At 39.0% G+C, this 24,307-nt stretch overlaps 1 protein-coding gene across 4 annotated transcripts in view; it reads left to right on the forward strand.

Moving 5' to 3' along the window:
* The window catches only part of NHSL1 (NHS like 1), a 127,456-nt gene that overhangs the window by 63,293 nt on the left and 39,856 nt on the right, over positions 1-24,307 (forward strand). For all 4 annotated transcript variants that reach the window (XM_027602864.2, XM_027602865.2, XM_027602867.2 and 1 more), the window contains exons 2-3: positions 100-252; positions 21,851-21,978. In XM_027602864.2, the coding sequence (XP_027458665.1) occupies positions 100-252; positions 21,851-21,978 (281 nt within the window). The remainder of the gene's footprint in view (positions 1-99; positions 253-21,850; positions 21,979-24,307) is intronic.

Consider the following 24,307-nt stretch of genomic DNA (forward strand, 5'->3'; position numbering starts at 1 on the left):
GGATGTGTTAGGCACCAAGAATCCATTTTGATGGAAAGAAATTTGGAGCCATTGAAGCTTACTTTGACACCAGCATTTACTCTGCCTTTCTTTCTACAGCTGTCTCCAACCTCGATGAGGAGAGTAGATGGACGGTCCACTACACTGCTCCGTGGCACCAGCAGGAGAATGTGTTCCTTCCCACCACAAGACCACCCTGTGTGGAGGACCTGCACCGCCAAGCCAAGCTTAACCTCAAATCAGTATTGAGGGGTAAGATTGCATCCTGCAAGCTTGCTGTTCTTGGATTACTGACTGTTAGAATGGAAAGCACAAATGTGATTGCTATTTGTAAAAGAAGATCTTTATATTTATAATGAACACATAGTATGCTTTTTTTTTTTTTTTTTTTTTTTTAACAAGAGATCCTAACTAACTTCCAGCCTAATACATGCCTAATAGGTTCTGGTCTCTGTAGAAACCTGCCAGTTTACAGACATGCAAATCTGTCCTCACAGAGCCCACCCCTGCTTAGAAACTCTTCAGCATGTTCAAACCACCAGTACTAATGTAATCCAAATAAACCCCTGCTGACATGCGGCATTTTGCTACTGCCTTTTTTAAACCATTGTAGGTATTCAGGGCAAATTTGTTAAGGCTAATACTTTATAATGGTTTGTTCTGTTTACTTCAAGTTGGGTGGACAGGGGACCTATATATAGACTTTGAAAGAGTTGAAAATGGTTTGTTTTATCAGGAGTTGGGCAGCACCCAACTGCTCTCCTATAAAGTGTAGGTTCTGCAACAGATGGGCAGAATACATGGTGGTCAGTAGGAAATATAGGAAGAGTATCCTCCTATATCTAGTTTAAAAGTTTACTTTTTACTTCAATTTACTGTGGATGTTAAGAAGTGTAAATATATGGCAAGGAAAGGGCTTCTTAAAAGTGGTAAAGAAGTTCTTTAAAAGAGGAAGGAATGTCTTTTAAGATTCAGAGACTTTTTCCTTAAAAAAGCAAACTAATGTTCTTATTCTACTAGATGCTGCTGCCTCTACCAGTTTTCTCCTCCCAGGCAATATTTGGGACATCGTTTTATTTAAAAAGTGCTTGTTGTTGGGGCGCCTGGCTGGCTCAGTCAGAGGATCATGTGACTCTTGATCTCAGGGTCTTGAGTTCAAGCCCCACGTTGGGTGTAGACATCACTTAAAAAAAACAAAAACTTAAAAAGTACTTGTTGTTTTGTTATTTATCTGAAATTGAAATTTAATTTAACTGGGTGTCCTGCATCTTATCTAATTGTGAAAGACTTAAATCTAGAAGAAATCTGTTATTGATTCAAGGAAAACCCAGCATGAGGACCCCAACTAATATTTATTAAACACTTGTCTATATGCCAGATTCAGTTCTAAGCCCATTACTTGTATTATATCGTTTAATCCCCACAATAATCCTGTTTACTATTATTATGCAAATTTTCTAGGTGGTGAAACAGACGCACAGATCAGAAACTTCTGAGATCTCCAAGTTAGTTAATGGTAGAACCAGGATTTAAACATGGACAGTCGGAGGCTTCCGAGCCCTTATTCTTAACTGCTACATTATATTGCCTTTAACATTTGTTGGAAATCTTTTATTCTGGCAGAAGTGCAGGCTACAAAGGCTGGATCTTGGCTCTCATGGAATTTCTACGTATTTCTACAGTAAAAAATCACAATGTGAAAAATTCTCAAGAGATGTGCCAAAAATTGCTGTATAGGAGTTAGAGAAAGCAGATAATTTCTGCTTTGAAAAAGAAGGAATAACTATCAGTAGACTCACAATAGATTTGGTATTCTGAACAGAACTATACAAACATTTAAATGATAGTCTTATTTTGTCTTCCCTGTAATGCTTAGATTACCTCATGTATCTTACAGTATCTCATATCCTACAGTCTTGGCTTTGGACTGTCCAGAGCTGAGGTTATTGGGTCCCCCTTTTCATGTAGCCTGCCTAACCTATATATTTAGTGACCATAAGCTTAAATGAAAAGAATTGCATTAGTTGGGCTCTTCTGTATGGCATTAGTACTTGGACCTTTGTTGCCTTCATGATGTACCTAAATCCAACTAAAATTTCTTCTACGTCCGTTTCTTACCTAGCGATTTATCTTCAGTACATTTCAACCAAGAGCTTCTCTCCTTATAGCTCACCTTCTTCCACCAAATAATTAATAAGAATATTAAATGGCACAGTTCCCAGGACAAACCCCAGAGGCAGTGCCATTGTTAACATTTCTCTCTGAGCTATGAACAACAGAGCTCTGCATGGTCTGGCTTGTAGAGAATGCTTTCAGGAAGGTACGTGTGAGTTTGAGTATTCAGGCCTGGCTGTTTTTTGATCACTCTCCAGGAAATTGTGCTTCACTGCCTCTTTCATGTATTTGCAAGTATCAGATCAGAGCTTCTCTTTTCTTCCCTGAGAAAATTGAACATCTATATATAGATTTTTCTGATTTTATTTTCCTTTTGATTATTCAGTAGATCCATGTGAAATATCATCACCACTGGTTTTGCCTACACTTGAATTTTATTTTGAGAAGGTAAATGCTTTAGCAGTTGCTCTCATGTCCTAAAATGCCTCATTGAAGGGATTTACTATTAATAAGTTAATAACTTTGGAAAGTTCTTGGAGCTCAACTTTTGAAGTCTGGATTTAAATACTCCTGAAGAGATTTTTAGATAAATAATAACTTTTAAAACAGAAATTAAGGAAGATGAAATGAGAAAGAGCATCTGAGTCGTTTTCCACTTCATTTATTTATTTTTAATCACATGCACAGAACTTCACATCCCACACTTGCCATACACCATGTTCGCAACCTGAGTTAATAAACACAAGTGCAGAGCATTTATTACCTCATTATCAGTGAAGACTAAAAAGAAAAAATTCAGTCCCTGAATATATGGCACTATTAAGGTATGATGTTATATAAAGCTATCAGTTTAAGTTAATTTGCCCTCAATGTTATTTGCTTAAAAATATAGAAAGGTAGCTAGTTATTCACAATGAGTAATCTGTTCTGTTCCTTCTCTTTTTACTGTGACCTTATCCATAATTTTAAGGAAGGAATACTGTTCTTTAATGTTAAATAGGTGGTGCTTTTTCATAATCATTAAATGCTCATCGTGTAAGTTCTTCTGTCAGGTTTTAGGGGAGCTCATCTGTCCTCTTGAGGATCATAAAATATGGAGGGAAATGATACAATGAGTACTAGTTAAATTAATAACTAAGTGTTGTAAATATTTGCTTATTAAAGTAATGCAGAAGTGCTTAAGGTCAGTAGAGTGAGGAAGGCATGGGTTTACTAAAAAATGTTTTTATGAAAAAGCTAAGTTTGAGTTAGCACATAAAGACAGATAATAGACTCAATTTAATAAGCATTTGAGCATCAATTCTGTACTATGTCAAGAGTTTTTTGTTGTTTGTTTGCTTTTGTTTTCTTGGGGGGGGGATACCAGGAGTTTTTAAATGAACTAATAAAAGTTCATGGTCCCTAACTTTAAAGAGCTGAGCTTGCTACTTTGTGTCAAGATTGAAGTAAAAAGACAATGGTGTAATGGAGATGTGTTTGATGTATAGTGGGCAGGTAGAGAGCTCTCAGTCAGCTGGAAAAGAAAAGCATTGGGAGACCGCCCCCCCCCACTTGCCCATGCTCTCATCCTTCATTAAAGAGGAGGTGGGCACCGTGTGGCGTATGGAATGCCTGCAGCAGGGGTCTTTTATGTGCAAGGCTACACTATTCTGGTCCAAATAGAGCAGAGATCTTTTGTATTTGTTGTTGGCTAATGTCTGGAGAATTTGATAGAATTTGGTGACCATGCTCTTAGACCAAATGACTTGATTTTGTTGATGTAGGTGCTGATTTACTGCTAATGACAATACAAACATGTACCTAGATTTAGAAATAGTATTTTGATATTTTGCTCAACAGGACATCTGGCTGGCAGTGAATAGTTAATTTCTGAAGATGGATCCCATTATCTTTTAACTGAATTTCCTGAAGAATTCTGCCCTTTTAATCTCCATAGTTGTTTGAGCCATTCATGAACTTCATCTGAGTTAGATGTGATGATGGGTAACCTTTATCTAACTAAATACCTATCTGGATAATTTTTAGCATTAGTCAAAGGGCCACATTAAATGGGAAAAGGGAAGTTGAGGGATGGGGGTGGGCACAGTTAGGCTGAATGAAAGGTTCAGATTTTATTTCTTCAGAACTGTAGACCTCATTCGACAATGATGAGCATATTGAAGGCTGAAATAAAGACATGTTATTTTCAAGGTTCCCTTCCCCAAAAGCCCAACCTGGGAGAGAGAAAAACACAATTTCTCACAGTATATTTAACAGGCAATTCAGTTACTGTGTCCATGTCCACTCCTGCCAGAATTAGTTCACAGAGCATCTGTTGTATCGAAAATGTTCTCTAGTCACAGCTATCCTTCCTGAAGAAATACATTTTAGCAGGTCAGCCCGCTCTCTGGCTCTAGAATTAGAAGTGTGAACACAGGGAGGAATGGTGAATCTGGCCTGTGTTAATTCACAGTCAGTGCGTTATATTTATTACAGGAATTGAGGATTTACAATGTGAAGAAATGACTGTTTCCACCAACCGGTTAAAAACAGCAGTTTTTGTGTGTGTGTGTGCATGTATGCTCACCAACCTGTTTGATGCTGGAGAATGGTATACCTTTCTTAAAATTATGGACAAGGTTTCCAAGTAGTTTCAGCCAGGTTCCTTTGACGGTTCCTGACATACTGACTATCTAAGGGTCACTGCATCTACCTTTTATGTCAAGAAGGCTCCTAGTTCACCGTTGGCTTAGACAGATAAATCTGTTCTGGGGAAGGTTGCAGGATTCTCTCTGGATTTGATGAGGTGACTTGGCTACCTTATCTATTTGCCTTGGGCACATGGGTCCTGTGGTTTTGGCTGTAGATGCTCCTCTTGGGGGTCCTGTGGCACTTTTCACAGGACTGTTTGGGAGATGCCTTTGTAGGTATGACCTTGTGGATGTTGACCGAGAGCTCTCTCTCCTGGAATGATCCATCTGTAAACTGCCTCCGATATACTCAAGATGAACATCTGCTTTGCCCACCTGTGCTAAACATTGAATTCTTTTTCTTTTTCGTCACTTTTTAAAAATTATGATATATAACACAGATACCTAAGACATTGTACATTTTAATAAGTAATTATAAAGCAGATATCAATAGAACCATTACCCTGGTCAAAAAGTAGAATATGACCTAAACTCCAGAAACCTCTTGTTCTTGCTTAGAGCATGGGTCACGTCTGGGTTCAAATCCTGCCTGTTATGTACTAGGTATCTATGATTTGAGTTTAATTTTGAGTTTTATTTCTTCGACAATTTGACCTTGTTTTCTCATCTGTAAAATAAAGATTATTATATCTGTGTTCATGGGAATAAAATGAACCTACTTTTGTAAAGTATCTCAAAGTGCCTGCCCCTTAAATTGGAAGCAGTGTTTGTGAAGGGAAGGGTGCATTTTAATTTAAGTTCAATGGAATAGAGATACGATTTTATAAATCTCAGCCCTCTTTTCCAAATGGCTATTCTGATTTAGCTGATGCTTTCCCTTCTACCCGTTATGCTCCAGAGATACGCTGTGGGGAGGAAGGAGAGAGGAACAGAACCAGAAACATCAGATGACAGGGATAGCCACAGACACTTGACTGGTTCATTTCATCCACATAAGCAAGGTGACTTTTTCCTCCCACCCACCATCAACCTCTGAAAGAGCCTAGATTGCTAGAGCTGGAAGGGACCTCCTCCCACATCCTCTGATTAATAAACCCTCTTTTCATTTTGTAGATAAGTAAACCAAGGCCCACGGAAATGAAGGGATTAGTTTATAGCTACTTTGCCATTGATAGATGACCAGGTCGGGATTTGAAATCAGATTTCTTGTTCAGCCCACACCTGTCTGTTTGGATCTCAGATCCTGAGGGCAGAGGAGATGCTTTGATGCTTTGATGCTTTGATGCCTGCCATTAACTTTAAGAAAGGTCATAGGGACAGGGGCTCCCTGGAATCTAAAGGCCCAGGGCAGGTTTGGTTTTGCTAGCCTTTTCACTTAGGGAATGCAGATTAGCTTGTGGATGCCTAAAGGTGGGGCTTCACTTTTGCTCTGGAAATCTCTTCACTCAGTCTTGATGTCATTGAAACTCTAGTAGGTTATAAGAGAATAAAGGAGGGAAGCCACATCATGGGACATCAGGTGTGTCAAGTATCTGTAACTGTCGTTTCATTCTAATGGTGTTTGGTGTATATTTTTAGGATTATAATAGGTCATTAGTACCTCAGTGGAGTTTAGGCACAGATTTTTAGAAGGGATAAGGGACAGAGAAAGGGACCAATGGTTTAGCGCTCTTTGCCTGGTCATTACTTGTGCTCTTCCTGAAGAATCCTTAGGTAAAATTGAAATGGAGGAGGAGGGGAAGTATCACTGTCTAAAGGAAGGTAAATATTTTATAAGTAAGAAATGTTTAATTAGACTCATTCATATAGAATTTTAACTTAGTTTCTAGTTTAAATAAAAATAGGTCTAGAATCTAGAATTCAGGTGGGGAAAAAGCCACTCAACAGGCATAGGGAAGATAGTGTCTCATCTTTCCTAGAACATAGCAACATTGACATTTTGTTCATTTGTCATTAACTAGTCAAGAAAATGAGGTGCGAGGCCAGAATTTTGATTCCAGTGCCACCAGTAGCCTGTGGGATGTTGGAAAATCGTATCCCATTTTTGTCCTTGGTTTCCTGCTCTGGAAAACAATTGAGGATGTCTAAGTTCCCTTCTGAGCTCAAAATTCTGATTGACCCCTCAGTACTCAAGCTGAGTAAGGGTGACACATGTGAAGTTTTTTTGACACCAGGATAGAACTTACTGCTAAGCGTATGTCCTGACAAACTGGGTTATCTACAATCTAAGTTTGTATTGACATAAAATTTTTCTAAGTGCATCCTGCAGGTAAAGCACTGGGCTGGATATTGTGGCTGAGTCAAAGAGGAATGACGTCGCTGCTTTCCCCAGACACTTAAAGCTGGCCAGAGAGATAAGATGTCTGTGTGAGTAACAAGGTTGATTGAGAGTGGTATCACTGAGCCGCACCCCTGCCCCTGGGTGTTATCTTTAAACATAAATCTGATTATGCCTCTCCTTTGTTAAAAATTCCCTAAGAGCTCCTCTCACACAGCTCCTTAGCATCTAAGAACCTTCTTGATCTGCTCCGTTTGTCTGGCCTCAGGCCTCCTACCCCACCACCCATGCTCTTACTTGTGCCGTCACCTGTAGGGATAAAGCCTTTGCACTGGAATGCTAGCTTGTCTTGTTCTCCCTTTCTCCGTTGCGTGTCCTGGTCTCGTCCTTCTTCCTCCTGTATCATAATCTCTTACACCTGACCGACACCCATTTCCCTGGAAGAGTCATCTTGTGGGTGTCTGAGAACCCCACGAGGTTTTCCTGGACTTTCCAGGGCGGACTCGGGCACGCCTTCTATGCTTTCCCATACATCCCCACAAAACCTGACAGGCCTCCGTTAAACTGCTTCGTCTGTGCTTTGTAATTGTGTTTACTCGTTTATCTCCCTGGACAGCAAGACCGTCGGGAGCAGGACCTTGTCGTTTGTGCGACCCCAGCACACAGTCTGGTGCTTAACTTAATTATGTTGACTTTTCAGAGACAAATGGTAATGTTATGAAAAGCTTTTTTTCTATGTTTCGGATTTCAGTGGACTGTAAACACTGTTGTGTTTGTGGAGGTCCTGGAAAGGTCACCTAGAACTCGGGAGAGAGGTGAGGGCCGAAGCCACAGCACAAGGGGTGAAAATGCAGGGATGAGGAGATGGAGGGTGGCAAGAGTGCAGGGTTGAGCCTGGAAGGCCGTATTTTAGGGGCTGGGAAGGAGAAGTTGGCAAAAGAATAGTTGGGGAAGAAAGTCCGGACGGGCAGTCGTCATGAGGCTTGCAGATGGCAAGAGGGTCTGAGGAAAAGCTACCAAACTGGTCATTAGGCCGCCATTGGTGACCTTCAAAGGAGGAGTTTCAGGAAGGCTTCGGATGTAAGCCAGATTTCGTGAGAGAAGAATTATTTTTATAAGCAGAAAAATAATACAAGTAATATTTTGAGAAACCAGGAAGGAGAATAAACTGATGTCAGCAAAACAAAGAGAAAGGGGAAAGAATTTTGAGGTGTGGCGAGATAGAGGTAATATTACTACTTGTTTTAAAAAAACTAGAGCCAATTAAAACATGTTTTAGACGAAAGGAGCCCGTGAGGAGGGGGAAAGATCACAGATCCAGAGAGAAAATGGGGAGGATGTTCCCTGAAGAGGCAGGAAGCAATAGGCAGGGAACTCAGGGGTGCAGGTGGAGGGCAGGTTTCCACCTGTGTCTCATAGACAGAGAATTGGGAGAAGTTTTGAGATGGAACAAAAGAAATGGTAAAGTTGTTCATAGATGTTGTCAGAGGCTTAACAGAAATGTGGCCCCCACGCTATTGCTATGGCTTTGGCAAGGAGAGTGACTTCATTGGGCGCTCTTGTTCAGTGCTTGTGAGTTTAATTAGGTTGACTTTTCAAAGACAAGTGTTCATGTTACAGGTTATTAAAAGTTTTTTTTTTTTTTTATGTTTGGTATTTCATTTCTTTTGGAATTTTTGTCCTTAAGGAAAGTTGCCCAACCTGATGAAACAGTGGATCAAATTCTCACTTGAGGAAAGAGAAGAGCAAAGACAAAAATGAGGAATTAACAGAATGGAAATGACAGACAAAAGAGATTGTTTAACGTCTCTTGTTGGATTTGAGGGCTCAGGAAATTTTTTATAGTACTATCCCGAGTGCGGTAAGGCTGAAAGAGTAGTTCACCCGTGAGCGGGAGGTCTGATGCAAGAGCAAGGGAAAGTGAACAGTCATTGCTTTTTCACTACGTTAAGAGACATGTTGCCTTTTTTTTTTAATGGTAAGCAACACACAAAAGATAGAATAGCAAAGACAGTCATTTAAATGATCCAGGTCTTAACAGGGCACTAGGGATTGTTTCAACAAAAGGCTTTTTGTTTTGTTTTTGTGTCCACAGCTAGTCTGCTGTTCCAGCAATTCTATTTTAATTCCTGATAAAGTGAGTAACTTGAGTGGCCTCTATATTTCACTCAGTGCAGCATAAAAATGCTACATTGAAGGTACTGTGGATAAGGTTTGTTATCACTCTCTGGACAACTGAAGTCTCTGGTGTTGGTTTAGAATCTTTGCAGCTATTTGATATTGAGTAACCTTGGTGATGCTCCACTATGGCCAGTGATAGGGCTTTCTCATTCTAAAGTGAAATGAGATCACCTCCCATTTGGCTGCGCTCTGGTGCCACTCCACCAGAATTGGAAAACGCTTCACACGCTCCCATTAATCACGGGCACCAGAAAGCGTTCACCTTAATTTCAATCAGATTCAGTGCTTTGAGTCTCCTTGAATTAATTTGGGTATGGGAAGAGAAGAAGTGTTAAAAACTAGTTTTCTACAATAGCAAATCACCTTTACGAGTAAATCTTCCCATGGTTTGCAGTGAAAAATAAAGCTAACGGTTTTATCCAACTGCTTAAGTTTTAATATTTAATTCCTAGTTTTTTGGAGGTTTTTATTCCACTCTCATAGAAATTAACCATAGAGGGACGATATTAGTCAAAATGACCTTTTTAAAACCCTTCCACATAAAGGGAAATTGCCTGTGGTGTTTAATGTCAGGAGGGAGACGTTGGTCCTAGGATTGGGAGTGGGGCAGTTCTTCCCAATACATGTTTATACATTAGTCACAAATTCATTTCCTGTTTGACTTTGAGCTGATGACACAGTTAATAGTGCATTTTCTCTCTGTGGTACTTCACCTTCCCAATCCTGATCCCTTTATTTCCCCAAACCCACTATGTAGATTGAAATGAGGAGTCATTTGGAATTGTGTTAAATTTTTAAGCAGATGAATTCTGCAGTCTGCTTGTCATTCATTTTCCCCCTCCCTTGGCAAAGAAACCTGTCCATTTCAAAGGCTTCCATTCCATCACTATCTCCTGTCTTCTGCCTTAATCCTACCCAAAACTTCTGGAAGCTTTCTCTGGTTCTGTCTGACCAGAAATCTTCTGGGTGTTACCCATAATACAGTTAGTTGTAAATACTGGATTTGATCAGTTTCCCTGAAATTCTACTGAGACTAAATTTCCTTGGATAGATAACCCTGACTGAGCACTGGACATCATCTTCTGTACCTCATTTCCTTCCTACCTGTTTTTTCCTCATCTTTTTATTTCCTTAACATATGATTGGGGCCCCTTCCCATTGAATTCTGTATTGCTGCTGGCCCCAGCCCATACTCCCAGCTGTGCTTAGTAAACACTGATGACGTGGGTGGTATAGATGAGGCAGGTCATATGCCTTGGGTTTATTAAGGTGGGAAGCATGTTCAAGGATAAAGTACACAGGGCAGAGGAGAGGGACGGCACCCCGATCCTGTAATCACAGTACGCTTTCAAGTACTGATCGTTCATTCACTTAACGAACTCACTGAGCACCTGCTAGCCACCCACACAGAGTGAGATCATGCAGGGCTTAGAAACCATTAGGAGGACGTTGGCTTTTACTTTCAGGGCCTGGGAAGCCGTTGGAGAGGTTTGAACTCAGGAGTGACATAGTCTGATTCATCGTTTTTTCTTTTTAAGTGGCTCAGTCGGGTTCTGTGTTAAAAGCTCACTGCAAGGGGGCCGGGGTGGAAGCAGGAGACTGGGTGGTGATGACCACGTAATCCAGGGAGAGCTGGTGCTGGCCTGGATCAGGAAGCTTCCTCCTCAGTTGGAGCTCAAGGGGAATGTTAAGTGGGATGTTAAAAGCAAGAACTCCCTGAGCATCTTAAAGGAGGCTTGACAGGCAAGGCATTTCTGCAGTAGCAAAGTTAAAGCTTTTTCTGCAACAAAATACTATTCTTCAGGAACTAAAAGTAGTACCAGAGAGAGCATTTCTCCCTTCTACATTGACCCCTACCCATAAACTAAATTCTTTCTCACCCTTGGTTTCCTGTTCTCCCCCGAAGTTATTCTGTTAGTGAGTGTGGATCATTTGTGACAGACTAAGACAGATCAACCCTCTTTTTCCCTTGGGCCTTTTGGCATTTCTCACTTGGACTATGTAGGAAATGTCAACCGATCCTAATTATATTTCCCTCTTTTCTCATACTGTGGCTCCCAGACCGGCAGCATTAGCATCACTTGGAAATTTACTAGAAATGCAGGTTCTCTGGCCCTACCCCAGACCTGCTGAATCAGGCACTCTGCAAGCGGGCCGAGCAATGGGTTCAAGAAGCCCTCCGGGTGATGCTGAGGCGCCTTAATAGGGAAAACTATGGCTCTATCAATTGTCATGTGAGCTTGTTTATCAGTCAGCTAAGCTGTAAGCCCCTTGAAAGTTGGAACGGAGTCCTTCAGCTCCACTAGCTCATTGCAAGCTAGGATTTGAACATACAACTGTTCACTCTCAGAGTTTGAGCTCTGGACTGCTGCTGTTCTTCTCTCTGGCTGTTAGCAGAAGGTGACTTAAGCAAATTGAAACTCATTCCCTTCGGGGGAGCTCCCTTTTCCTTGACACTTGGGTGACAGTTGGCATACTTTCTGATTGGCCTTCTTCCTTTCTTACCCAGTTAAGCCAGTTATTCTCTAGCACCTGGAATATTTTGTTGTACACGCACCATTAAGAGAGGAGACGTTTGCTTTCAGAACTTTAGAAGGGCTTGGGCTTAGTCATTAAAGCCATGTATTTATTCTTTATCCTTTTATGTTTTATGGTGCTTTGGGTTCTAAGTATCATTGAAGTGATGATTGGCGAAGAAGTGATCTTATGGGCCCAACTATGCATTTGTTGGAAGATAAATTTGAGTTTACTACTTCATATATAAATAATATGCTCTTATGCCATTACAAGTATTACTGTATAACCACATAAACACTTTTACTCTAAAGAGGGGAGAGGAGGAAAGAACCAGTCATTAGTCTAATATTAAACCAAAAAGCATGTTTATTTGAAATCTGTCACTTAAAATTGCTATCAGATTATCTAGGAAAATATCCATATCAATATCCAAGATCTATATTAAATTCACGGTGTCTTTAAGATTTAACACAGCTTTTCAACTCACTTGGTAGGCTACAAATAACCAAGGAACTTAAAAACATTTGAACGTCTATAATCTCTTAATTATTCCAATTTTTGATTCTTAAAAACAGTTTAAATAAATTGAAGTGCAGCTGTCTTGAAGAATTTGCAAGAAAATCCAAATGTATTTTGGGAACACCCAATATGCCTGATTGGCAAGGCAGAATCCAAACTACAGTATGAGAATGATTTTTTCCCAGTGTTGCCAAACCCAATAAATTAATGACCTTAGAAGGTAAATCCCTTCTGTTTTAAAATGCATTTTGGTTTAATTATCTTAAGAAAATAAATTCTCTGATGGTTACAAAGCGTAATGTGTAAGTGCAGGAAAGTTTTCCTATGTACTTACCTGAAAGTTCAAATTAAATTAGCTATATAATACCCCAAACAGCTGTTGGACTAGAATTGATTTTCTTAGCATACATGTTTATAGTCTTATGTGTTCTCAGTGCTCTATTCCTGGGAATAGATGTATAATAGAACTGGCCTTTTACCCTGTTGTTGATAATCTGGTGGATAAGTAACTGGGATAGAAGTTTGAAGACCTGGATCTTCCAGAAACTTTAGACCTGGGTTTCATAATCCATAAGACACAGATAGGATTTGTTCTCCTTCAGTTCCCACAGAAATACTTGAAACACAAATCAAGTAATGATGGCCAAGGGCCTTCAGTTTAGAAAATAATTCATTTATTTAGTGTCAGTGGTAATGACTTTAAAAATCAGTGATCTGAAAAAAGAACTTTTTTAGACTATGGTTCATCATAGGACATTCTCACTGAAACAGCACCTTACGACCATTATTTTTATAATTAATTTTGGAAGTGGAGTCCTCCCAATTTCAATGACCTTGAATTACAGTAGGAGGATTATGAAAGATTGAATACTGTTAAAAAGAAACCACATTCAGATTTTAAAATATGGTACATCTGGAATGCTCTGCTGTTGTGAAATGCCAAAATTGTGCTTTTAATTTGAATGTTTCAAAATTTTCCTAGCAATTCATACCTGCACACACACCCAACACTACCCATAGGACCAGAAAATGACAAAATTACCTTCTTAATTGATCCTTCTGGCTTTTACTACAGCAGCACTTGTTTCAGATTCTTCCTTCACAACAATTGTTTCAGATTCTTCCTTCATCATTCCTGCCCTTCTTTTCCACATAGTCTAACAAGGCAGCTACCTTCTCACTTTTATCCTTTTAGCATCCCCTTATACCACATCATTTCTTGGGTGAATAGAAAACCCCATTACGCATTCAGTGTCTCAGCTCCTTCCACAGCTCTTCCTTTTCCTTCTCCTTTAGGCAAGTCAGACTTATTAGCCATTTATTGAAGATAAGAACTTTGTTCTCTTTGAGTATATTTCAGAATCTTTGTAATTCATTTAATTTTTCACTGTGTATATGTTTTCTCTGACAGAATTATAATTATGAAAAAAAAATCAAACTATGGCGAGTTATACCAGTCAGTGGTAAAAGTGTCCATGTACTTGTCCTGGCATCACGGAATGATTGGCTTTCTCCTCCTGTAGGTAACAATCAAACTCCTATTGTGGTTTATTTGGAATTTATGTGTCTGAGTAGTTTTCAGCTGAGTCCTAGCATCTTAGGGAAGTGGGTAGGCAGGAAGAAGGTGATAAATGCAAGTAAGATCATGTCACTTCTCTGCTCCAAGTCTCCACAGGCTATCCCTCAGCTTCATGATGAAAGCCAGAGTCCTTCCAACCCTCAAGGCCCTAAGTAGTCAGCCCCTCCTCCTTTACCTGTCCAACTGCATCTCCTACTATTCTCACCCCAAACTTTTCTCTAGCCCTTTCTCAGCGTGATGGGAACCTACTTTCTTTGCTGTCACTACTCAGTGAGGCCCGATCCAAATGCCATTCCCTGTTCCTTTCTTTGCTTTGTTTTTCTCTTAGCACTTAGGACCTTCTAACATATTACATAGTTTACTGTTTTTTTCTGTTTGTTGTCTGTGCTTTCATTAGTGTATAAGCTCCATGAGGACAGGAATTTTTGTTCACTGTAGAAGCTTCTGTGCCTATCAAAGTACTTGGCAAGTGGTAGATGCTTCATAAATATTTGTGAATTAATGGATAAATCTGGGTTGGGCATGCTTTGCCTTGGAGTCATAATACATGAGTTACCGAGGAGAAAGAATTGGCTTAGGAACTAAGGACTTTTTGTAACTGATTCTGCCTCTTTGCCAGTAGATGCTACCTTACCTCCCACTCCTTCTCTTTGCTATTCTTTCATGAAGAACATCAGTTGAACCTCTGTACTGTGTGAGGCACGCCAGAGGTTCTGAGGAATATGCAATATGGCTTACAGTATTGAAAAATTCAGGCTAGCATGGAAGGCTGGAGTGACTGGGGAAGGCTTTGTGGAAGATAGGATTTGAGGTAAGCCTCGGAGGTGGGCAGCATTTGGATTAAGCTGTCCTGAAGGAGCACAGTGAAGTGAGCTCCCCACAAACATGGCGGCTGTCGTGACAGGCCAGTAGGACCTATGCTGCTATCACCTGTAAGGATTTGGGAAGTGATGATGGTAATATACAGGCTGTGCTAATATGTATTATTAATATAATTTAAGAATTTATAAAATAAATTCCAGAAGGGAATCAAAGGATTTTCTTTTCCATCTTAAAATGCTGAGTCTGCTAATGTTTTCATTACTTCTGTAAGAGATACAGTATTTTCACCTATAGACCTGCTTTGCCCGTAAGGAAAAGAGACTTTCCCTAATCTTAATTTCGAAAGACCTTGAGTATCAGTATTCCTTAAGATAAACTTTTACTGACTGACTTCATTTCATACTCATTTTTTTTTATGAAAATGTAAATGTAGAGAAAAAAACTATAATAGAACTAGTTTAACCTCTTTTCTTTCTAGGAAAGAACTTAAGGGCACTAAGCCCCCAAACCAAAAGCATTGATTTGCTAGATAAAGGCTAGTGTTCTTAAATATGGTCCCAAGAGGAGTGGGGGGGGGGTAGTTGCTCACCACAGCACTGTAGTCGGCTGTGAGTTGTTAACCTCAGGAAAGATCGCCAGTTCTGGGGCCAGAGCGCCTGGATTCCGATGTTGGCTCTGTCACTTGGAGCAAGTTTCTTTTTGTTTCTCAGAGTTTTCGTATGCCAAATGTGGAACAGCACAGTCCACATCTCTTCGGGTTATTGTGAGGAGGAAATGACTCCGTGTGTGTGTGAAGTGCCAGTCGGAACAGTGCTGTATTCGTCCAGAGCCCCTCATCACAGGTCCTGTGCAACAGTGACTGCTTTGTCTGCTGAGAGCCGTTACCACATCCTGCCTTTCCCACCACAGAGGGTAACTCAGGACCTTAGACATGAGTCCCAGAAGCCCAGAGTCCTGCAGTTCTTCAGAGAACAGAGCACTCAGAAATACTTGTTGAAATATTTGTCTCATGACAGCTTCCCAGTTGGAGTAATGTCCCAGCCTTAACAGAGGTGGAATCTGAATACCCAGCAGGTTAAAATGTTGTCCCCTAGACCACACAGGTACAAAGTGGGGCTGGGTCCATCTTGATTCCAGACACTCAACTGCTCCTCCATGTGGAGTCCCTCCCAATGGTTAACTCCCTGTTCCAACAACACAGAGAGTAGCTTTTCATTGCCCTTGCAAATTCCACATCAAAAGCCTCTCAACCTCATTCAAGAAGGATTGGAAGTAAACATTAAATAAGCGTACTAAGGATCTGGAAAATCTTCAATTCAGTGTTGACTCTCCGTTTGGAAGAGTCATTGGAGCAGTTTTGAATAGTCTCATTTTCCCCCTTGCTCGGGAGGTAGGGTTGCCCTTTCTTGTCCCCTCTGAAGTTAGATATGGTCATATGGCTTGTTTTGTCCAAAGAAATGGGACTTAAGAAACCAGGGGTTATTTCTGGCAGAAGTTTCGGGAGCCAGCATGAGAAGCACTACATTCCCATTGTGCTGCCACGTGAGCAGTTAGCACAAGTACTTCCCACTTTCTGGTCCCCCAGGGACTGTGGTGGGCAGAGCCCCTGCTAGTTCTGCTTGTACCAGCAGAATGTGCGGCAAAGATTCTTCTAGTTTCTTAAGTCACTGAGGTTTTGGAACTGTTTATAACGGCCGCGTATTCTAGCTCATTGTGACTGATTAAATAAATTTAAAAGCAAAACATGGAAAGTGGAAATTTATCAAGGATTTCCAGCAGAGAAAATTATTTTGAAAATAACTCTTTAAAGCATCTTGGAGTAGACTCTCTTAACATGTCTAACATATTAACATGAAAAGCCTAATGAATAGCCAAATGCCTGAAGCTTTGGAGGCCAAGGCAAGTTTAAATTCAGAAGATGGTTAGATCACCATCCAGCGCTATGACATTGTTTTTTTTCTTCTATATTTAAAACTTTGGCCTACCAAGGAATGTTTGCCCACTGTTCTTGTGCTAAAGAAAATAGTTTGACATGAAAGGGAAGAGGAGGGAATTTGTGGTTGGGAAACCAGAGGACACAACGAACAGTGATACCTTTATCCAAGCAGGACTGTGAGAACAATAGCTCGGTTTTACTCCAGATTTCTGTTGCAGGAGGAGTATGTGTTCAAGATCGATCTTCTGTTACACTGAGTATCTCGTTTCTATCCTGTAGCTGCTGCCATAACTGGCTTTAAATTATGCTTTGCCTTACAGTTACTCTCAGTGGAGTGTTGGAAAAGTCTTTGTTTATTCGTGATGGCTTGCACCTTCTTATATCTCACTCTTCAGACAAACTCCGTTTAATGAACAAAGCCATGGTTTTAGAAACTGAGAGCTGTTGGAACTTGACAAAAGGAGATTTTCCTAGATTTTCCCTAGAGTTGGAATAAGATAAGAGACAATGGAATTTGATGACTGTACTAGATTTCAGAAAATGGTCGTCCGCCATAAATGTATGCTGCCTACTTTCACCTTAGACCCAGCATCTTATTTCATGGACTATTTAAACATTCCCGTGATCAAGCTTCATTGTGGAAAAAAGAGGTATTGTCTTTTAAACTAGACTCAAAAGGTGATGGTAGAAGTACTGATAATTGCCAGATTTTTCATAGTTTTATGGATAATAATTTTGCAACATTTTGGTCTTTTAAGACTTAACATGTATCAAGTCATTTTAGCTGTTTTTAATATTGCCAAAAACATCAGAACTAATATCACTTTTAGAGATGATCCAGCCCAGCAGCCCCTCCTTATTTTCTAGCAAGGAATCCTTTCAAAACACAACCTCACATGGTAACTGCTCCCAGGATGTAAAAAGATTTTCAGTATTATAAAATGTTGTCATTTTAAACTTATTCTTCTTATAGTGTCCATTAATCAGGGATAAAGACCAATTTGACTTAGTTTAAAAGGGCCTTGGCTTGAGGGGCCTGGCTGGCTCAGTGGGTAGAGTGTGTGTGTGTAATTCTTGATCTAGGAATTGTTGAGTTCGATCCCTACATTAGGTATAGAGATTACTTAAAAATAAAATATTTGAAAAAAAAATTAAAAAGTAAATAAAAGGGGCCTTCACTTTGTATTTTGTTTTGTCAAGTATTTGAAAACAGTGAATTATAAGTAGCTACAAGTGGTAACAGTTTTTGTTTCTGTGTGAATGTGTGGCTGACTGCATTTCATTTTTTATTTTTTATTTCAAGTATAATTAAAATACAGTGTTGTATTAGTTTTAAGTGTACAATATAATGATTCAGCAATTCTATACATTACTTCAGTGCTCATCACAATAGATGTACTCTTAATTCCTTCATCTGTTTTACCCATCCCAACCCAACTCCCCTCTGGCAACTACCAGTTTGTTCTCTATGTTTAAGTCTGTTTTTTTGTTTTTCTCTTTGATTCTTTGTTCAATTATTTTTCTTTTTTTTTTTTTAAAGATTTTATTTATTTATTTGACAGAGAGAGAGACAGCGAGAGAAGGAACACAGCAGGGGGAGTGGGAGAGGGGCAGGGGGGCCAATGTGGGGCTCGATTCCAGGACCCCAGGATCATGACCCGAGCCGAAGGCAGACACTTAATGACTAAGGCACCCAGGCACCCCCATTTGTTTTGTTTCTTAAATTCCACATATAGGGGCTGTTTTCTACAGTGGCTGCACCAGTTTGCATTTTGCAGTTTGCATTCCCACCAGCAGTGCATGCAGGTTCCTTTTTCTGCATGTCCTCACCAACACTCATTGTTTCTTGAGTTTTGATTTTAGCCATTCTGACAGGTGTGAAGTAATTGTAATTACTCATTGTAATTTTGATTTGCATTTCCTTGATGGTGAGTGATGTTGAGCATCTTTCCCTGTGTCTGTCCATCTATGTCTTCTTTGGAAAAATGTCTGTATATGTCCTCTGCCCATTTTTAATTGGATAATATTTGGGGGTTTCTGTTGAATTGTATAAGTTCTTTATATATTTTGGATATTAACCACTTACCAGTGTTATCATTTACAAACATCTCCCATTCAGTAGGTTGCCTTTTTGTTTTGTTGATGATTTCCTTCACTGTGCAAAAGCTTTTTATTTTGATGTACTCCCAAAAGTTTAATTTTGCATTTTTTCCCTTGCCAGAGGAGACATAGCTAGAAAAATGTTTTTACGGCCAATGTCAAAGAAATTGCTGCCACAGTTTTCTTCTAGGAATTTTATGATTTCAGGTCTCACAGTTAGGTCTTTAATCCATTTTGAGTTTATTTTTGCATGTGGTGTAAGAAAGTGGTCCCATTTCATTCTTTCGCACGTTAGCTGTCCAGTTTTCCCAGCACCATTTGTTAAAGAGACTGTCTTTTTCCCATTGTATATTCTTGCCTCTTTTGTCAAGGATTAACTGACCATAAAAGTATGGGTTTATTTCTGTACTGTTTATCCTGTTCCATTGATCTATATGTCTACTTTTGTGCCAGTACCATACTGTTTTGATTACTATAGCTTTGTCGTATATCTTGAAATCTGGGATTGTGATACTTCCAGTTTTGTTCTTCTTTTTCAAGATTGCTTTGGCTCTTTGGGGGTCTTTTGTAGTTCCATGCAAATTTTAGGATTATTTGTTCTGTGAAAAATGCTGTTGGTATTTTGAAAGGGAATGAATTAAATCTGTAGGTTACTTTGGGTAGTAATAGACTTTTTTTTTTTTTTTTTAAACAATATTGGTTCTCCCAATTCATGAGCATGGAATATCTTCCCATTTGTTTGTGTCGTCTTCACTCTCTTATCAGTGTATTACTGTTTTCAGAATACAGGTCTTTCATGAACTTGATTAAGTTTATTCCTAGGTATTTTATTCTTTTTTGGTGCACTGTAAATGGGATTGTTTTCTTAATTTCTCTTTCTGCTACTTCCTCATTAGTGTGTAGAATGTTGTAACAGATTTTCTCAATTTTGTATCCTGTGACTTAATTCATTTATCAGTTCTAGTAGTTTTTTTGGTGTAGTATTTAGGGCTTTCTATATATAGTACCATGTTTTCTGCAAACAGGGAAAGTTTCACTTCTTCTTTACCATTTTGGATGCTTTTTATTTCTTTTTCTTATCTGATTGCTGTGGCAAGGACTTCCAGTACCATGTTGAATAAAAGTGGACATTCTTCTCTTGTTCCTGACCTTAGAGGAAAAACTGTCAGTTTTTCACCATTGAGTGTGATGTTAACTGTGGGTTTTTCACATATGGCCTATATTATGTTGAGGTATGTTCCTGTTAAAGTGGTAACAGTTTTTATTGGTTTGTTATACAGGATTCACCCTGAGTCCTTAGGAGACTACAGTTTATAGGACCACAGAAAAGTTAATTTGCAACACCAAATTACATTTAATGAGATGTAAAGTGAGTATTTTTTTCATCCTAACTTTAAGGTAATTAAAATAAAATCAGATACTTACAGAATCCCAAAACTTTTCACAGAAAACTACTAATTATGCTTTGTGTAATATTCTCTCTGTAGGAGAGTATAATTGTTTTATTTAAAATTTTTAGAGAAATCATAAATATTGGAGAAATGGGAAGATATTTCTCACTGGAAAGGGTTATATTATTATGAGTAAATCCTCATTAAAAAAATAAACTGTGTTAAAAAAATAAGCTGTGTTCTGGAAATTTCAGAATTAAAAAAAAAATCTTTCCATTTTACTCAATATTAATAGTGGTTGACAGACGAGCCCACAAATTAGTTAGCCCCTAAGTAACTGAAGTAATAGTAATTAGCTGTCTTGTGATTATGCAATGCAATTTTAAAGTTAGTTTGGCATTCTGAAAGATTCTCATGACTATTTCCTGTGGTTTTAAAAAAATCTGGTTTGCAGTTCTGGATGGGAAACTCTCTACTCACTCCCACTGTGAGGTAGCAAAGGAGAGTAAGGATTCCCCGCCCCCCCCCCCCCCCCCCCCGTTGGAGAATTTTTATCCTTTCACTTAAGCGACAGTTCATCTCCTCTCTGAGGGAGATTCATAGATCCTAGTGTTACAAAGGCACTCTGAAGATGCCCTACTTTAGTTCTGTGCCATTAGGTGCATGGTTTTTTCAAGCTGGGCAAAAAGTAAACTCTTCCAAAACCAAACACATTTCATACTCCTTTAGCAAGCTGGATATTTAAAGGTACCCTGTGGTGAGTGAACCCTTTTGCAAGGCAAATGCTTCTCTAAGGTGCTGTCTGGGTAATAGGAAATCTCCTGGGGCTTTAAAAAGCCATCAAGACTTTTCTTGCTACACTTGCCCCCACTGATTCGAGTAATTAGCACAATGGTTCCTCCTCGAAGAGAGTCACTAGTCTCTGAGCAGCCAGTGGCCCCAGCCCCTCTGGGAAGCAAGCACCTTCCTTAGTTTCCTTCCACCTTCTGGTGCTAGGCATTTCTCTGTAGACTGGCAGACATCTCAGACTGCCACCTGGCCTCATATTAAATTCCGCTCAATGATTATAGCCTGTTTGGCATCAAAGTTAAGTTGAGAACTAAAAATAAAATGAGGGCATTGTTATCCATGATTTCTCATGTCACTTCCAGCTGATGAGTCTAGGAAAGAAGCAAAGCATGAGAATTGCTTGTATTTTTTGATGAGGAGTTATATATTTGCTGTATATCAAAAATTATACTCATTAAGACCCTGGGTATAAATTCTGAGTCCATTGCTTATCTGCATAACATTACTGAGCAAATAATTTAATTACCTTAAACCTGACTCAGAGGGCTGTTGTGAAGTCTAAAGGAAATCCTGTTAAAATAGATGAAGAGGGTATATAATGTGTAATCAGTGTTCTAGTAATTCTTTGTTTTTTTTCTTTTTTAATTTTGTGTATGTATGTATGTATGTATGAGAGCGCACAAGTGAGGGAGGAGCAGAGGGAGAGGAAGAGAAAGAATCTCAAGCTGACTTCATGCTGAGCGTGGAGCGTGGGGCTCTGTCTCACCACCCTAAGATCATGACCTGAGCCAAAATCAAGAGTTGGATGCTTAAACTGACTGAGCCACCCAGGCGGCCCTCTTAGTTGTTTTTATCATCATTTTTATTATTAATAGTATTTCTTTGAAATCTTAATACCTAGGCAAATATTACTAGAAGAGGTAAAGAAAGAGGAGTAAACAAATCCAGGTTTTTAATGTCCTTTCTCCCCTCCCTGGCCTGTATCCTCTGTAGAATGTGACAAACTGAGGCGAGATGGCTACCGAAGTTCTCAGTACTACTCCCAGGGGCCCACCTTTGCAGCCAATGCCAGCCCACTCTACGATGATTATCAAGATGAAGATGAAGAAACAGATCAAAAGGTAAGGCTTCCCAATTCAACATGGGATCCTGAATTGGGTCCCAGAACAGAAAAAGGACATAAATTGAAAAACTGGTGAAATCAGAATAAAATCTGGTTTCAGTTAATAATGTTGTCCCAAATTGATTTCTTAATTTTGACAAAGGTGCCATGATTACATAACTCGTCAACATTACAAGAAGCTAGGTAAAGGGTTCACAAGGAATTCTCATTGTCACCTTTGTCAACTTTTCTGCAAGTCTAGAATTAGTCTAAAATTTGTTTAAAAAGGTAAGGTCAGGATTCAAGGAATTCATTAGAGGGTCACAATCAGTCTATTAGTGCATTTTGAATATTCTCTTTTGGATAGAAAAAATGAAAGTCTTACCTTTGTTGTTTTGTTTTTTTCGTATGACCAAGAACCCAGTCAAATTCCAATAAATAAATGAATAAATAAAGGGCTCTAAGTACAATAGGCAAATGCCACTGTTTCACCAAGTGGTCAGTGTTTTTCAGAAAAATTGAACAGAGGCAGCACTTTAATATTATAGCACTGGTCAATTCACTGTAGAGATGCTGTTTCATATGTGTGGTCCTTTTTCTCAGCCATCTCTTAGGATATATGCAAACTACTTAAGATAAATATATTTTCTCAGGAATAGATGCCCATGAAAGAATAAAAATGTAGGGAGATTTTGACTTAAATTTTTTTTTCATTTTATTTAGTACTATTGACTTAGAGTTTGATGGACATGTTTTAGGTTAGAAACCATTTTTAATTAATCTAAGAAATGTCAGCAGAATTAGGTCAATATATAAATGTGCTATTGTTTAGAGAACATTATTCAAAATTTGTTGTCCATCCTCAAATAAATAACATCAGAGAAAAGGATGGAAGTGTTAATAGTTAATCAAAAATGGGAGATTACTACCATAATGTTTTAGTCTTCTGATGAAGATGGGACCCCAGGTGTGTTTTTTTTTGTTTGTTTCTTTCTTGAGAATGTTTTTTCTTGTTTCTTTAAAAATACTTTCACACATTAGTTCCTTGGGACTCAAAATACACAAAGAAGTTCTCTTACAGTAATAAGGAAAAGCAGCTACTTCAAAATTGATCTGGTTTTTAATTTTACAAACCTTTATTTTTTTCTCATTGACATGAGTAAGGAAAATAGAAATTAGAAAATGAATTATGTAGTGAGGATTTTGTTCTGTTCTTATTTTAAAATTTTTTTCAGGCTTATTGAAATTATAATTGACAAATAAAATTGTATATATTTAAAGTGTGATGATGTGACATATGTATATGATTTTTTTAAAGATTTTATTTATTTGAGAGAGAGAGCGTGAGCAAGAGAGCACAAGTGGAGGGGGTAGGGGCAGAGGGAGAGGGAGAAGCAGACTCCTCACTGAGCAGGGAGCCCAGGACCCTGGATCATGACCTGAGCCAAAGGCAGATGCTTAACCAACTGAGCCACCCAGGCACCCCTGACATACATATATGAGTTACCTTTCTTTTGCATGTGGTAAAAATGCTTAAATTTTACTATCTTAGCAGATTTTAAGCACACAACACAATAGTGTTAATTGTAGTCACAATGTTGTACATTAGATTGGTCATACGAAAAAAACAAAACAACAAAGTCACAATGCTGTACATTAGATTCCCAGACCTTATTCAACTTCTAACTGAAGGCTTGTACCCTTTTTGACTGGCATCTACCCAAATTCCCCACCCATGAGATTTGTCTTTCTTTATCCAGATACACTTCCAACCTTTTACTGATGCTAAGAGGAGGAAAATTGAGTTTATAATGGGACCCAGTTATTAGACAGAGGTGGTTTGGCTGCAGCGTGATTATGTAAGTTTGAGTATCCAGGAGTATAGAGTCCCTTGGTGGCAAATTGACATTACTGAGACAACATCCAAAGGCCTTCTGGAAAGTGGAATTGTAGTTTCTCAATTCTCAGATAGCTGTTTACTTACCATGATGCTCCCATCTGAGGGAAGTCTTTTCTTTGTGGACTAGTTTCTATCCCTCTGCGCATTGCACTGGGCCCCTCTAAGTAGCCCTCTCCCAAATGTGTGGAGAAAATAAAAAATCCTTATCCCTGAGAAGACAAGGCTCTTGTCACATTGAAAATGAGTCAGCAGATAATAATAATGTCGAAAAGAATATATACATAAATGTCATCCTTTATATGATGGGACATGATGTATGACATATCCTATTAAACATACGAAGTACTGTAGTGTGATTTGGTAGCACTGGGATTCACTAGAGCAGAAACCAGAGTTGGTTGTGGAACCTTAGATCTCTTCTTGGGGCCAAATGCTTCTGTAAAATGGA

Source organism: Zalophus californianus, chromosome 7 (genome assembly GCF_009762305.2).
Source record: "Zalophus californianus isolate mZalCal1 chromosome 7, mZalCal1.pri.v2, whole genome shotgun sequence".
NCBI lineage: Eukaryota > Metazoa > Chordata > Mammalia > Carnivora > Otariidae > Zalophus > Zalophus californianus.